Genomic DNA, 17,017 nt, shown 5'->3' with positions numbered 1-17,017 from the left:
TAGTGTGGGCGTTGTGGATGCGGCAATCAGGCTATGGGTTTTGATGGAAGTGAATGTGCAGAGACAATGTTGAAATTCTGGAAGCAAGCTCGTCCGGAACGTAGTTGGAGATGGTCTCAACTGTTCGGCCACTTGAGTTGTATGCGTGTCTAAATGAGTGAGCACTGAAGGTCGCATTTGAGGTATGTGGGCATGGGCAGAAAAAAGGTGTGGAGATATGGGCATGGTGTGAAAAGAGTACATGGTGGTCTTTCTTTTTCAAAATAAAATAAATAAATGGTGAACGTGGCCATAGGAGGGAAATCTACGTGGAGGTTGGAGCGGCGGCCAGCACACAGTCTAGAAGCTGGTGAAGCTGGCGAGTTGGCGTAGGCTTCAAAAAGAAAGAGGAAGGATCGCCGTGAGAGAGCGGGGGGAACTCTCTGGGCCTGAGGAGCGTGTAGTTGTGACTGCAGCAGGGCCGACGTGTGGGCTCTCTGGTGTGAGCGGAAGACAGGAGAGGAGACTCGTGTGTTTTTGTGTGGCCTGTGGAGCCAGGAGCTGGAGAGCGTTGGCGTGTAGGAGCTGCCCAGTCGAACCTGCAAGTGTTGCAGGTGATCGCAGCTGATAGCAGGGTCGACTGTGTGAGGTTGGCTGAAGGAGCCGACGTGTGGAGCTAGGCGCAGGAAGGCGCAGCTGAGTGTGTGGTTGCTGGGTGAGCTGACAGAGGACCGCCGTGTGAAGAGCCGCCGAGGTGCTGGTGTGTGCGCAACCATTGGAGCGTGCCAGCGATGAGGGCTGGAAGGTGGCAGAAGATGTAGCGGCTAGAGGAGCCGTGACTGAGAACAGAAGCGTAGCTGTTGGTCGGAGGTGACGGGCTGCAAGTGTGGAGCGCAGCTGCAGTAGGCAGCGCATGAGGCGCCAAAGTTGGTAAGCGGGCTGACGGGCTACAACAGAGTGGCTGGTGAAGTGCTGAAGAAGCCGACGGGCTGGCGAGGAGCAAAGAAGGGAAGACTGTGGTCATCGAGCCATACGTGTGTGTGAGGGTTAGCATTGCAGAGGCAAAACAGGCTGGCGCAGCTTTATCTTTGTGTGTTCGTAGCTGCAGATAGAGAGAGCCATAAAGGAAAGTGTGGGGAGCCGCCAAAGAAGGGCAGAGGTTGAGAGCAGTGGCTGGGTTTTGGTTTTGCCTTGAGGACTGGCAGTGAGTTGGTGGTGTAGCAGAGAGACCCTCAGCTGAGGAGCAAAGCAGAGAGCGAGAAGAGCTGCTGCAGAGAAGCAAGGAGCAAAGGGAACGGATTGGGAGCGACCAGGAGCTGGAGAGGGCTGATTGCGAGCGGGTGCTTGATCAAGCTGGTGTCTGGGATATCTTGGGATATCCACCTCTGTAAAGGTCAAGGTCCTTTCTGAAATATAAGTCTTGTTCATGCTCTTTGGTCTGGTGTTCTGGTGTGTTTGCATGCATGTGTGGAAGTGTGGCATGCTATAAGGGCGTAGACAGCTCTACCGCTTCCGTGCCATCACTTTTTGGTGCCTCCACAGAGGAGCAGATTTCCTCTGGTTTGTGAAAGAGAACAGGGGCTGTGTGAAGCAAGATTTGGAAGAATGGCTCAGGATTTTCCGGAGTATTGGGGATTGCCACAGGAGGATGCAACCAGGTTTTTGGAGAAAATGGAGTTTACAGCCTTGATGAAAGACAGGGCAACCCCGGAGATCCTTTCTCAGATTTTGACTTATTGCTTGCAGGGTGATGCAAAAGTATGGTTACAGGTGTTTGTGACTACACACAGGAATGTTCATCAGCAGGATCCTGAGTACCGTGTGGTCAGAGTTGCACTTTTGGCACAGTTTGTCCATGTGAAGAGTCTGAATGAAGTGTGGAAGGAATTGTGTAACATTCAGCAGAAGGACGGTCAGGATGTGGATCAGTATCTGATAGAGTTTGGTAGACTGTGGAGTCTATGGTGTGAAGCTCTGATTCCTGAAGTACCCCCACAGATGATTAAGAGGGAGCGGTTTGTGGCTGGTCTGGAGCCAACAATCCGTCTGAAGGTGGAACTGAAGAACCTGGATAGCTTTGAGGAGGCTGTCAGAGTTGCTCGTGAGAAGGAGTGGAAGGTGAAGCGTTTGAGGCAGATGGGAATGCAGGAAGAGCCAAAGAGGTTTGTGAAGGTGCCACAGATTGAGAGTATGCATCCTGGAAGAAGAGCTGCTGTTGTTCCTAAACAGGAGGATTCTTTGAAGAGGGAGGTTCATGAAGCAGTGGAGCTCATGAAGTCTTTAAGCGTGAATTGGATAGAGTCCACAGGAAGAGGACGAGGCATAGGTGCTATGGGAAGGACGACTGATGCATCATCTGGTTTTGAAGGAAATTCAGCAGATATTGGAAGAGGGAGAGGGTATCCGTGTGATGTGCAATGCCGGAATTGTGGTGAGTGGGGTCACATCAGTCCACAATGTGAGAGACCAGCCAAAGCTAATGGTGGTATATATCAATTATCTTTGGGAATGAGTGATAGGGTGATGGGCCCTAATATGCAGATGAAGGATGCAATTCAGCCCAATGTTCATGAAGTTTGTAAGGTCACATTTGGAGAGCAGGATATGGGACAGATTAGCCTGTTGGGAATGGAGAAGGGTGAGGTTTCTGGAATCAGCCCTGAAGAGCTTTCAGAGGATGAGGAGGAGAAGGATGAGGGTATTGATGATGCTGTGGATTGTGAAAGTGATGCTAGTGCTGAGGAGCCTGACGTGTTTGAGAATGGATATGACTTGGATGAACTCTTTGATTTAGAAAAGAGTAATGAGTTGCAGGTGCCAGTACTTCAGCCAGTCAAGGTAGAGTGTGATGATCAAGGTGTTACTAGAGAAGATACTGTGGATGGAGTCCGTATGGATGATCAGGGTGATGAGTTGGATATTGCAGCCTGTGGTGAGAGTGTGGATGATGAGTTGGATAGTGTACTTGATAGTGCACTAGATGATCTGTTGGAGTTGGCTTCCTTGGAGAAGGAAACGGATGCTTGCATGCTAGTTGTGCAACAGGAAAGGAGTGATGGTGTGAGTGATGGTCAGCTGGATGCTCCTTCGGGTGATGGTGTGATAGATTTTGGATGTGCGGATGCTGATCATAAGGTGTGTGTTCCTTGTCATGCCCAAGAGAATGAGTCGGTTGTGAGTTGTGAGGATGCATGCGAGACTATTGTTGTTGGTCAGGGGGACCAAGATGCTTTGCCTGGGAGTTTGGGGAGCTTAGACTTGGTAGAGATGCCTGTGCAAGATGTGGAGAATCTTGCAGGATCGCCAATGGTCTTGAAGCTGGAGAAGCTGCAGGAAAGTGACAATGATGAGTCTGCAATGCACGAGGTTGCTGTGTTTGGTGTTGATGGGCTGAAGGGAAGTGAGTGTATGATGGACACACCACATGTGGATGCTCAGCATATGGATGAGTGTTTTGGTTATAGTTTGAGTCTGGCAGTTAGTCCAGAGGAAGGGTTGGAAGCCAATGATGTGGGTTGGAAATTGAGTGACCGTGAGGTGGGAGTTGATCAGATGTTTGTTATTTCGGTATATGATTATGAATGGGAGTCAGATGTGTCAGAGCGGTTGTCTCCACCACAAGGTTATGTGAGCTGGTCTGGAGGAGGAAGTGCAACAGTTAATGGTGATGAGGCCATATGTGAAGAGCCAAGGGGGTTGCTGAAAGCGGAGGATCATGGCAGGGTGTATCAATGGTTGTTTGATGGAGGAGAATGCTTGAAGAACTGGAAGGTAGATGCACCGAGGTTTCTGTTTGATCCAGGGGGATAAGTGGTTTCTATTTGTGCAGCTGCTGGACATAAATGTCTCAGCAGAAGAAAGGGGGTTGCTAAATATGTGTGTAGTTTTTTGAGAACCTCAGACTCAACTTGTACATGTGTACATGAGTGCTGTTCGTGTTGTGGTGAAGTCATGGGGGCACCCATTGACTCAGTGTGGGCGTTGTGGATGCGGCAATCAGGCTATGGGTTTTGATGGAAGTGAATGTGCAGAGACAATGTTGAAATTCTGGAAGCAAGCTCGTCCGGAACGTAGTTGGAGATGGTCTCAACTGTTCGGCCACTTGAGTTGTATGCGTGTCTAAATGAGTGAGCACTGAAGGTCGCATTTGAGGTATGTGGGCATGGGCAGAAAAAAGGTGTGGAGATATGGGCATGGTGTGAAAAGAGTACATGGTGGTCTTTCTTTTTCAAAATAAAATAAATAAATGGTGAACGTGGCCATAGGAGGGAAATCTACGTGGAGGTTGGAGCGGCGGCCAGCACACAGTCTAGAAGCTGGTGAAGCTGGCGATTTGGCGTAGGCTTCAAAAAGAAAGAGGAAGGATCGCCGTGAGAGAGCGGGGGGAACTCTTTGGGCCTGAGGAGCGTGTAGTTGTGACTGCAGACGACGTGTGGGCTCTCTGGTGTGAGCGGAAGACAGGAGAGGAGACTCGTGTGTTTTTGTGTGGCCTGTGGAGCCAGGAGCTGGAGAGCGTTGGCGTGTAGGAGCTGCCCAGTCGAACCTGCAAGTGTTGCAGGTGATCGCAGCTGATAGCAGGGTCGACTGTGTGAGGTTGGCTGAAGGAGCCGACGTGTGGAGCTAGGCGCAGGAAGGCGCAGCTGAGTGTGTGGTTGCTGGGTGAGCTGACAGAGGACCGCCGTGTGAAGAGCCGCCGAGGTGCTGGTGTGTGCGCAACCATTGGAGCGTGCCAGCGAGCGATGAGGGCTGGAAGGTCGCAGAAGATGTAGCGGCTAGAGGAGCCGTGACTGAGAACAGAAGCGTAGCTGTTGGTCGGAGGTGACGGGCTGCAAGTGTGGAGCGTAGCTGCAGTAGGCAGCGCATGAGGCGCCAAAGTTGGTAAGCGGGCTGACGGGCTGCAACAGAGTGGCTGGTGAAGTGCTGAAGAAGCCGACGGGCTGGCGAGGAGCAAAGAAGGGAAGACTGTGGTCGTCGAGCCATACGTGTGTGTGAGGGTTAGCATTGCAGAGGCAAAACAGGCTGGCGCAGCTTTATCTTTGTGTGTTCGTAGCTGCAGATAGAGAGAGCCGTAAAGGAAAGTGTGGGGAGCCGCCAAAGAAGGGCAGAGGTTGAGAGCAGTGGCTGGGTTTTGGTTTTGCCTTGAGGGCTGGCAGTGAGTTGGTGGTGTAGCAGAGAGACCCTCAGCTGAGGAGCAAAGCAGAGAGCGAGAAGAGCTGCTGCAGAGAAGCAAGGAGCAAAGGGAACGGATTGGGAGCGACCAGGAGCTGGAGAGGGCTGATTGCGAGCGGGTGCTTGATCAAGCTGGTGTCTGGGATATCTTGGGATATCCACCTCTGTAAAGGTCAAGGTCCTTTCTGAAATATAAGTCTTGTTCATGCTCTTTGGTCTGGTGTTCTGGTGTGTTTGCATGCGTGTGTGGAAGTGTGGCATGCTATAAGGGCGTAGACAGCTCTACCGCTTCCGTGCCATCATCGCCTTCCTTAACTTCTCTAAACACCCTGTAAAACTGGTCTTACTTTGGATGCATATGTGGCAGCAGCCCCATCACACATGGTTTGTCTTAAAAAGGCAACCACATCCTCTGCACATTGCAATTTTCTACAGTTTGGCTTAAGCTGCTCTTGAGTCAAATGTCTTTCGAAACAGCACCTGCACCGTCATGTTCACCCTTCCCATGACCAGATCCCAAGAAATGATGTGTCACCTTTAACCCTGTGAGAGTCCCATATCGGGCAACAAAGTAGAAAGGCCTCTTTGCCTTAAACTGCGAGGCTGCCCCGTCTGACCACACCCACCACCAGTGCTCCTTGAGGGATAAGCCTAGCTCTTTCAACCATCCATGATGGAGCATGAAGCAATGTTGAACAAAAAGAGTATCATGAGTTTTATCATCAGAAATGTAAAAATGATAATACTTTTGAAGACTTCCTGCAATCTGCACATATGTGATATGGAAAAATATTGTAACTTGGCAAGAAAACCAATGCATTGATTGAATCTCATTTTGTTCTTTGAATGTATAATTTTCAGCAAAGTCTACAACTGAAACAACCACATCGTCAGGAAATACACGTAGACACTCTTTAAATTGCTCAGCTTGCCATCTGTAGATAAAGTTGTGCTTTATGAACTTTTGTAAGTGATCCCTAAAGAGGTCAAATAGTTCCCCAGGTTGCATCTCCTTGTGGGAGAGAACTTTTCTTTTCTTTTTCTTGCCAGAATCTGTTTCACCAACTTGAATGTCTTCAAAAATCTTCACCTTTATTGTGCGTACGCTACTTGATTCCTCCTTAGGACACGTCGATAGCTTCTTTGAGGGTCCACAAGATGTGCACTCTCCCATCAAACACTTCAAAGCAAAGAAGTCTGAATTGCTAGGCTTCAAACACAATACTGATTCCCATAAATTTGTAAGGCTTGAGTAAGTTTGTGTGTGAGCTGTGCATTTTTCTCCAACACCACAAATGTTACATTGACATATACACTCTTTCCATGCACACCTGGACCAGCTTGGCATAAATGGTTGATAGCATCTCGTAAGAATGACATCTGGACATGTGTGATGCAACAACAAGTGTATCAATCTCGAAGCTTGCATACAAAATAAGGCTTCAGCTTTTCAATGCTCTTTGGTGAATCTGTACCTCTGGATGACTCTGTTTGAAACCAAGAAAGAATTCTACCTACAATAAATCAGGACAATAAATCAGCCTATGAACAACATATATAGCTTATAGAAGTCAAAGAATTAGAACTAACTTGGTAATTTAGAAATTTTTCATGCCAAAAATAAACAATAGCTTTTAGGTTAAAGGTTTGGAACAATAGCTACCGTGTTAAGAGTGGTAGCTATTTGGTTAGAGTGGGCGCCACCAGGTAAGTGAAAGCCACCAGGTAGGTAAGGTAGCAATCATGTTAAGAGTGGAAGCTACCAGGTTGACAATAGTGGCTTTTAAAGACAGAAAAGTAACTACCAGCTTTGGAACATAGCTGCCATGTTAACAATGGTAGCTACCTGTATAGAGTGAGAGCCACCAGCTAGGTAAGGTAGCAACCATGTTAAGAGTGGAAGCTACCAGGTTGACAATGGTGGCTTTTAAAGGCAGAAAGGTAACTACCACGTTTGGAACAGTAGCTGCCATGTTAACAATGGTAGCTACCTGTATAGAGTGAAAGCCAGTAGGTAGGTAAGGTAGCAACCATCTTAAGAGTGGAAGCTACCAGGTTGACAATGGTGGCTTTTAGGGATAGAAAGGTAACTACCAGCTTTGGAACAGTAGCTGCAATGTTAACAGTGGTGGCTACCACCACTCTTAGCATAGTACCTATCATCAAGATACCACCTAAATCACTCCCAGCCTCATGCCTATGAGCTCCAAGCCTGGGAGCCACCACTCTTAGCATAGTACCTACCATGAAGATACCACTCTTATCAGCTCCCAGGCTTGGAGTTCATTGGTATGACAGAAATCCTAACCTGCTGCTTCTAGCTACTGGCCTAATAACATATCAGCTTGAGCAAAACCTTTGCTACCAATCTGTGAGCCTACCACCACCTTGGTGGCTTCCTTTGCTAGCCACCTTTACGAGGATGAAACTGTAATTCAAAGTGGTAGCTATTTATCTACAAGGGTTACCATTATTACACACTATGAAGCTGGTGCCTAACTTCAACCCTGCACTACCGACCAATGTACAACCAAGAGATAATTAAGGACATTTAAAAAGTATGGCATAACAAGGAAGACAAACCTGATATTGTTTGTCCAATATATGCAATGACTAAATCTTTCACTTCCTCTGTGATTATACTTCTATGTTGTCGTTGTCGCTCACACAAATGCAACGGCAGCTTTGAGATCATGTTGCTTCATTTGAGATCTATCTGCATAAAAATTCCTGCTTTGAGATCATGTTGCTTCATTTGAGATCTAGCTGCATAAAAATTCCTTCGATGAACTCCAAGTAGCCTTGATGTAGCTGCTATATTTGGTTTTCTACTTGTGGAATTCATGACCATCATGATACTTGCCCGTTTAACAAACAATTCCCTAGAGCTTTTTGGTCTTTTGACTGCCTTGAGGGTATTCTGTAATCCATGGAGCAAGAACTTATGATCCTGTGTGGATTCCTCAGCTTTGTGACAATTAAGAGATGCACAATTAAATTGTACATCTCTTAAAGCTCGATGGTTGAGTATACTTGTGACGATCTCACCCTTTGCTTTATTGTCAAGACCCTGTGTGTAATCCATGAAACACTTAATCACTTTTGAAGTAATCACCTTCTGTTTTGTGATGCTGAGCCTGACTTGTTTCATTGGTGACTTCCTTGACTTTAACTTCTCACGATAAGCACGCTTCCGGCTTGTTTCGTACTCCCTGATTAATTTTGATTTGCATGGTGCACACTTGAAGGAGCCAGCACATGTACATAAGCTGCTGCCAAAATCTTTTGCTTGTGCAATTGGAACTATTTCCATGTTGAAAAAACTCCTTTTGATCAGTTCAACAAGTCGAATGTGCTCACTTTGTGGATAGCATGAGGCTCTTAAGAGAGTCAAACCTGTCCACCATCAAAACTTCGAAGACACTGTAAGATGAGATGAAGGTAGCTATCCACAAGCCCCGTACGCAGCTACTACAATGCTTCTAATTTCTGAGAAGGGCTGCTTGTAACATTGTCTATTTTTTCTATCTGATGGGCTGCGAGACTGGTGGCTTGGGCCGCCCTGGCTTGGCTGGTGCCTTGGCCGAGCCTTCGCTTGTTGGGCCCTCAGATATAATGTTAAGATATCCAGGAAACCTACAATGCAAAAACACACACAGACATGAAGTCGCCGTGGAGGCTTGTTCAAAGCACACAGAGAGAGAGAGAGAGAGAGAGAGAGAGAGAGATAGATTCTTCTATAGAGGGGAAGGCTTACCACCAGCAATCACAAGAGACACACACACACAATTTTACATATGAAGTCGCCATCGAAGGTTGTTCACGGCAAAGAGAGAGAGAGAGAGAGAGAGAGAGAGAGAGAGAGAGAGAGAGAGAGAGATTCTGCTATAGAGGGTAAGCCTTACCATCAATCACAAGACACACACATAGACATGAAGTCGCCATGGAGAGAGAGAGAGAGAGAGAGAGAGAGAGAGAGAGAGAGGACGTGGGGAGTGGTTGACCATAACCAAAAAATGATTCTTTTTCTTTTTCTTTTTTTCAACAACCCACTTTTTGCTTTGTATTAGATGGTTACTATCAGTGTACTAGCTGTGTCCCGGGCATAGGTATTAAGTCCACCTATTTATGCATACACCCAATGGGGCTAAATACACATCCATGTTGGCTACCTTGTACTTCCCAACTTGTACTTCCCAAGGACGATTAATGAGAGAAAAAGATGTCCCTTTTTTATTGTTGGCTAACCATGGTGGAAGATTGTAGTTCACAAGAGCAATTGGCCATGTGCTCCATGTTGAACTTTTAAGACCAAATGGGTTCACACCATCCACCATAGCTAGCCGAAGGCAAATATTACGAGGTTCCTCATTAAAGTCTGGCCACTTCTCTTCAATGTGTCTCCATGCAGGGCAATTAGTAGGCACACACATAACATCGTCCATGGATCTAGTGGTTCGATGCCAAGACATCATAGATGCCATGGATTTACACTTGAAAATGGTTTGAATCTATGGAATGATAGGGAAATCTCTGAGTACTTTTACACTGTGGACATTGTGCAATGCTTGCATGCTCGTGCCAATAAAGAGCACAAATATTTGGACAAGCATGGTAGGAATTGTAGTCCATACTAATGGATTGTAATATGGATTTTGCACGCGTGGTAGGAATTGTAGTCCATACTAATGGATTGTAATATGGATTTTGCACGCGTACGGTCCGCAAGCATCTCGCTGCCTTCTGGGAATATTTGATCTCTCAATGACCTGTCATATTGACAATGATGATTTAAAAAAGATAAAAGAAAGAGATTAAAAATGAAAAGGGTGATAAGTACTTACGTAAAAAGTTTTGATACGCTAGTATTAGACCATCTAAATATTGATTGCAAGTTTAGCATTGTAACTCTTGTGTTATTTCTCGCTCAATATCCCATGTCATGTAGGGCGTCTATCATGTCATCCATGTCTTGCTCCAAATATGTTAGAGAATCCACCATAGTTTCTTCTTTAACATAAGGCTGATTAGTACTTGCTTATGTTGTTATCCATCTAGTACTCCGCTCGAGTTGAAGGTCCAAGTAATTGATCTATCACTCATTTTAAGGACACACATTCGCAACACCAAGTAATACATTTAGATGCTCAAGTGGAAATATACTACTTTTCTTTGCATGGTCCTTGTAAATTCTTCGTTGTCTCTCAAGAGATTTGGTACTTGCACCGATTGCAAGGCACAAGCATTTCTCCTCTATGTTCCGGTGTTCCGACGTGTTTGCAATGTTCACACCATCCATAACTATAAATTTGTGTTTTTTGGGAGGGGAGAAATGGCCCTTTATATATTAGGCCATAGTATAGTGGATCAAAGTTTAAATTATAATGGGAAAGGTGTCGGGTGGGAAATTTAAAATTTTGTATACATTTTTACAATATAACATCTTTCGTCGGTCGGAAAGTATGTTGCAAAATTTGTCAGAACAAATGTCAGTAACAATGTCGATAATATTCTGGACACTTTTTTCGACTAATATACAGACGATTTTATAAATGCTTTTACCGACGATTATACCGACTCATATTCTGACATTCGGAAAAATTACAAAGCCAAAATGCGGACTCTATTTTTCTCATTTTCGATTCTCTTCTTTTGTGCATGGTAAGTTAATCTCCCACCCCCCCCCTTTTTGCATGTCCTCTCTCTCTCTCTCTCTCTCTCTCTCTCTCTCTCTCTCCTACACTCTCCTACATGAGCATCTTGGCTCCTTCATGATTTCTTACAGATTCAATGTTCTAAATTTTTTACTTTTTATTTTTTTTGTAGGTTGCATATCTTCAACACCCCCCCTGGCGATGACCTTTTGGTTCTCTCTCTCTCTCTCTCTCTCTCTCTCTCTCTCTCTCTCTCTCTCTCATGTATCCCTACACAATCCTACACCACCATCTTTCTTTGTTTCATGTTTTCTTACACTTGCATAGTGTTCTAATCTTCTTCTTCTTCTTCTTTTTGCAAGTTGCATATCTCTACTATCTAGTCCTAATCTCTCAGAGGTAAGCCCCTTTTTCTCTCCCTAATCTCTCCATATTATTTTCATTTTATGCTTTTAAAATGTAGCTGATTAGTGTAGGTTTTATGTTTTTGTGACTAATCTTAGAGGTAAGCCCTCTGGTCTTATTCTTTGAAAAATATATATATTTGTTGCATGTCACATGTTCATATGCAGGAGCTTCATAACTTGCATATCCACCTGCATAACCATATCCATGCACATATGCAGATGGAGGACCATACATATAGCCTAGAAATCACCCCCAACATTACTCCCCAACCAATTGTCCCACCTACTCCACGTGTCATGAGCCCTGACCAATTTTTTACTTTCATTACACAAGCCACTCCCAAGCACAGCCATGGCTAGAGCCTATTTTACCCATGGTGAGCTGGGTGTAGGCCCATCATCAACCACGACCACAGTCAACAACGGTCACACGTACACCCATACCACACCCATACCATCCCCTACTCAAACCCCCCACCCTCCGGCCGTTCCTCCAACCGCAGTCTCGCGATACGCGTCATAGGGGTGGTGGTGGTTGTTGTGGCGGTGGTAGTGCCACGGATATATTTACCCCTCCACGAGAGCGTCCACCCATATACAGAGTGTGGCCGACACCCCCACCTCATCGTGTTGATCTAATAGACATTTTGGTAGTAGCCCTCTTCATAATATAGATCAACATCTTTACATGGTGTGTGAAGGAAAGGTTGTTCTTGATGATATTGGTCAGGAGATGCGGAGTCATGTGAGGGAACTATGTAAAATAGTATTTGCCCACCATGAAACTTTAACCAAATTCCTCCACCTTCCATCGGGAGAAGAAAACAAGAATTTGTAATCAACTCAAGAGTGAGTTCAAGCCTGCCCCCCCAAGTAGAGAGGAAGTACCTAACAAGTGAATCTATGATCTCATGAGAGATTGTATGAAACATAGGAGGTATGATGTCACCCAAGCAGTGAAAACGGGGGGGAGAAAAGCCTTGGTTCATTGACCAAGAGAGATGGGATGAGGAGGTGAGGAAGCATGTTGAAAACCCTTGATGATACTTGAAGAAAGAGGGAGTAGCGGCAAAGCGACTAGAGAGCATGGGGAGCTCGCACCTCGGGATCGGTGGATGGGACTCATTTTATGAGTATTTTGTAAGTGTCCATGCTTTCTGTAGCCTCTTGTTTGTATGTCAACTAGTGTATAGTTGTATGTTTTTATTTATGTTTTGTTTTCATGTATACAGGAGAGGGTGATTGTATGCCAGGCTACCGAGTTAGAGGAGCGTTATGCATTCAATCATGGCACTTATGCCTTGCTTGAGCGCATTGAGCATGACGGTGAAAATATAGATTGGACAGCTGTGGTATCGATAAGTACGTTGTAACATCTGCCAATTTGAGGTTTTTGGTAAGTTTATATATACTAATTTGTGGGTATTGCATTGTTTTTGTAGAGAGAAGTACTTGAGCCTCCCCGTTTTGAGGCTAGCTCGCAGATTGGACAGCAACTTTAGTTAGCATAGTTTTGGCATTATATAGATCTTTTTGGTTTTAGAATTGTACAAATATTTTTTGCACCCCTTTTGGGCATGTATAGGTTGCTCGCATATACGGCAACTTTTTTGTATAAACATTTATAATATAAGTATTCATATTATACAATTTCGATCAATGCCTCATTGTAGTTTGACATCAAGCAATGAAACTTGATTTTGTACATCAATATATCTTTATTTGTGGTGATTCTTTAAGTGTGTAAAATTTCACTTGAATGCAACAAAATCTTTAAATATTTGGCATAATGGTGTATGAAGGTATAGAATTGTACCTGTATGCACCACAATGCTTAAAAAATTTACCTACATTCATCGGTATAAGTGTCGGCGGACAAATATCTGCATTTGACAGAATAAGTGTCAGAAAATACCTGCATCCATTGGAATGAGCGTCAGAAAATACTTGCATCCATCAATATTTATGTCGATATATACGTCAGAATGAATGTGGGGACTAGGGATTTTAACGATATAGTTAGCGACGATTTTTGTGACAATGTTACTGACGTATGTATTGACAATATTTTGGACAATGTTACCGATGTTTTTGTAGCGACGGTTTTTCGACGTAACGCTCGTTGATTTTATAATGCAATTATTTTATGCCGAAAAAATCGTTGGTATTTTACTGTCGTGTAGTGGTGGTGAGATCTTAAGACACCTGTAATAGACACACATGCTAAGAATTTGTTTGTCTTTCTGGATGGATGCAAGTAACAAGATCTACTCTCTCAAATGCCCTTTGGTTTAAGCTTCTCGACAAATGTTTTCAATGATAGAGTCACATTCTCCTTTAACTCATAACATGATTATTGTAAACAATATTGTTGTTTAGTAATCATGTTGAACACTTCATTTTTCAAGATTTTTTGGGTTCTCAAAATTTTGTTTGGCTGTGGATATGTTATTAAGTATAGACCAAAAACACACACACTAGTTGCAATGTATACCTTGTTTCCAAAAAGAATATACGGGACCCCTGGCTTGAAATTTTTGACCTCGAAGTTTAGATCCCCTCACTATCATTATGCCGTAGGGCTGATAGTTTTTAAGCAGGTGGCTTTACTTCTAGGTTAAGATTATGACTCACAGCAATAATGCTTTGCGTGCTGGTTGAAGGAAGTCCTAATCTCATTCCATCTTCATTTCAAACACTCATGAGTTCTTTTTGTTGTAGATACTACCACTTTTGAGGGGGGCTGAAATACCTACGGAACATACTCCTTCAAAAGCATGCCAACATGTTTTGGCTTGCATAAAGGATGAAGAAGCTCAGAACAAGATTCTATCCTCTATCAATTTAGAGGCTTTCCCTCTAGGATCCATCTTGCAATTTCTCTCATTCAATGACTGGGTTAGGGTCTTGGGTAACTCTAGATAAGAATAAGGAAGAAGGCAATCAACCATTTCAGACTTACTGTAGATTCCTATGCTCACAAAGCCTACCACTCAGATCTCAGTTCCTTTGCTGCAGTTGGAGCTTATATTTCTAATTTTCTAAGAAAGCAATGTGGTCTAGAGTCTTTTTTTCTTACAGCTCCCTCCATAGCAAATGTCATCCTAATGGGTAACATTTTCAGTAGGGAGATCCAACTGCACTCTGGAGGCAATCAAGTCTTTCCAAACAGATATGTGTACTATGTCTGATTCTTGGTTACTAGAACTAGTATCAAAGGTGTCCAAAGTATACTCTTTCATACCCATCTATCAAGTGAAGGTAGAAGGAATGGGGGTTTCACATTGTCTTTGGACCCTAGAAAATAAGAGGTTTAGTGCACCTGTCCAAGCGCAGAAACCTAGATTTACCTTGCTAACCTACCGGTGTCCACTCTTGAAGAATGCAAAAACCATGCAATCAAAGGAGTTCAATATATGGAAAGGGGAGAGTTGCTAAAATCACCTTTTTCTATAAGCTTCATGTCGCCAATTGGCATCTATGGTACAATAAAAGGTGCCATGACCTTTTCCAAAGCCAATGCAGATTATTACTCAAAAAATATCTAGAATATCTATAGACCCTATTTACAATGTGCCTTTAAATTTCTTGACCCTAATGCCCCCTGTGACTCTAGTATCATATGGTTTGATCAGTTCCTCTCTATTCACACATACACAAACACTCTCTCACACACAGAAACTCTCTCTCTCTCTCTCTCTCACACACACACACACACACACATTTAAATAGATTTATACACATATACATATAATTTAAATTAATTAAATTTTAATGGTGGAGATGCATGGTGAGGTGTGTTCACTCTCAAATAAATGCATCTTATGTATGTAATGTCTCTCTTTGCCCCTCTCTCTCTCTCTCTCTCACACACACACACACACACATACACACACACATGCACGCATACACACACTCTCGTTCTCTCACATGCGTGCACTTGTAGAGATATGTGGTGCCAAAGAGCACAAGGAAAATATGGAGTGAGTGTGAGAAGCCACATCACCAAGTAAGAGTTGTCCCACATGCAAGAGAAAAGCTAAGTTGTACTCTCCTCATATAAAAGGAGTACATTTCAAGCATTGAAATATAAGCACAACATCTCAAGTCTTTTTATGAGTATAAGTTTTCATCTTGTAACCTAACTGAACTTGAGTCTAAACTTAATTAGCCACACACTCATTACAATGAGTCTCTTTTATTTTTATTCACCTTATAGATTAGCAATGTCAAATTAAAGTATATTAGTATTGTGATTAGTATAAGATTACTTTATCATTAGGTAGATGTTATGTCTTTAGGAGAGCTTGATCCATAATTTTAACATGATACAGAGCCTAGGTTTAGCTTTTTAATATCTTAGATCCTTTCTCTCTCACCATTGATTTAGGTCTTCAAATGATTAAGATTTTTAAGTCTTAGGCTTTCTCCTCCTTAGCATCCACAATTAAGAGTCATGATTGAATAGTCAAGTAGTGCTTGAATCCTTTTGCGACATAGGCATTTGCAAAGCAAACCATAGGCACTTGAAAAGCAGACATTTGCGAAGCAAACCCAAGTTAGTCTATAATTACACAACTGAACCTCAGGTCGTGGAAGTCAAAAGAAAGAAGAGAAAGGGTAGGAATTGAGTTTACATGCGTGGTGGCTTTGGTGGTGCAAACAATTGGTGTGTACAGCAAAGAACCGGCCTAGCTCACAAGATAAATATAGACGAGAGAAGTTCGAGTAGAACCGTGAGTGTCTGTGTGAAACAGAATGCGGCAGTCAGCAAAACAAGCAGCCGCCTCATCAGTAGAGTGGAATCCCATCTCAGTAGCAATAAAGCAGCGACGTTAGCTCTAGGTAAAAGCAAGCTAAAGCGGTTGTAGCACACTTAGTACACAAGCAAGGGCATCAGCAAAGGCAAAATCAACAAGACAAAATCGTCCACAGGTGGCACATAGTAGAACTGACGAGCCAAGAGAAAGGTAGGGCAAAGTTAAAAAAAATCCAGTGTTGAAGGCTATGACATGTAGCACAACGGCAGTGAGCTCATCAGTAGACCAAATAGGCAGCTTGCTGCTACAGCAAGCAAAGAAGGCATAGTAGACAATAGATCTCAGGCGCACTCTAGCGCATCCAGGCGAAAAGAACTAGCATCCACACAGTCAGGATGAAATGATAAGGTTCATTTAAAAATAATAATAAATAAATAAATAAATAAATATTTATCAAGGGTTCAAAAACCTTATCCTCCTTAAGAGGGTGTTCGCATGAGTTTGATCATGGGCTTTCACACAATGGTCATCAGGATAGAAAACAATACCATTTTTGTAATTTCCATGGGAAAATGAGTTCTACATCATCTCATGCATATCTTACCAAAATGGATAGCAATCATCATCATCAATGTTCGTCCGAAATTGTGTAACTCTTGTTGTAAAAGCGCTTTGATGTAATTAAGAGAAGGGACATGTTGGTAGGAGAAAATGACTTTTTTGTAAAGGGCATCCTTTGTGAATATTAATATATATATAACTATTGTTCCAAAAAAAAAATATTACCAAATGAATTTACTAAATCGATGCCGAATCCTGCCCCTCGCGTAGTTAAATTGATTTGACAAAGCATTACTATTTTCTTGCCTGTACAATGACTATGTTGCAAGGAGTTGCAAGGCCCATGCCAGGAAAAGGTTCATACGCTCCAATTATACCCGTTAGATGGATTTACAAAATATAATCACATCCTCCCATATACCTGCACAGCGCACACAAGAAATCCACCATTTTTGTGATTGATTCGTCAATGTGGGAAAGGGCGATC

The 17,017-nt window shown here is 43.5% G+C and overlaps 1 protein-coding gene across 1 annotated transcript; it reads right to left on the bottom strand.

Annotated features, from left to right (window-relative positions):
* Positions 1-5,605: 5,605 nt before the first annotated feature.
* On the bottom strand, positions 5,606-6,338 carry LOC147616792 (uncharacterized). The gene has a single exon (XM_086777205.1). It carries the CDS (start codon positions 6,320-6,322, stop codon positions 5,606-5,608), a length of 717 nt encoding a protein of 238 aa, XP_086633331.1. The 5' UTR covers positions 6,323-6,338.
* Between the last annotated feature and the right edge of the window lie 10,679 nt (positions 6,339-17,017).

This window comes from Cibotium barometz, chromosome 38 (assembly GCF_041138505.1).
Source record: "Cibotium barometz isolate CiBa-2024 chromosome 38, ASM4113850v1, whole genome shotgun sequence".
Lineage (NCBI taxonomy): Eukaryota > Viridiplantae > Streptophyta > Polypodiopsida > Cyatheales > Cibotiaceae > Cibotium > Cibotium barometz.
This window is presented reverse-complemented; position numbering and strand designations above follow the sequence as displayed.

Coding starts and splice junctions, on each gene's coding strand:
- LOC147616792 (XM_086777205.1), bottom strand. CDS start 6,322: ATGGGAGAGTGCACATCTTGTGGACCCTCAAAGAAGCTATCGACGTGT.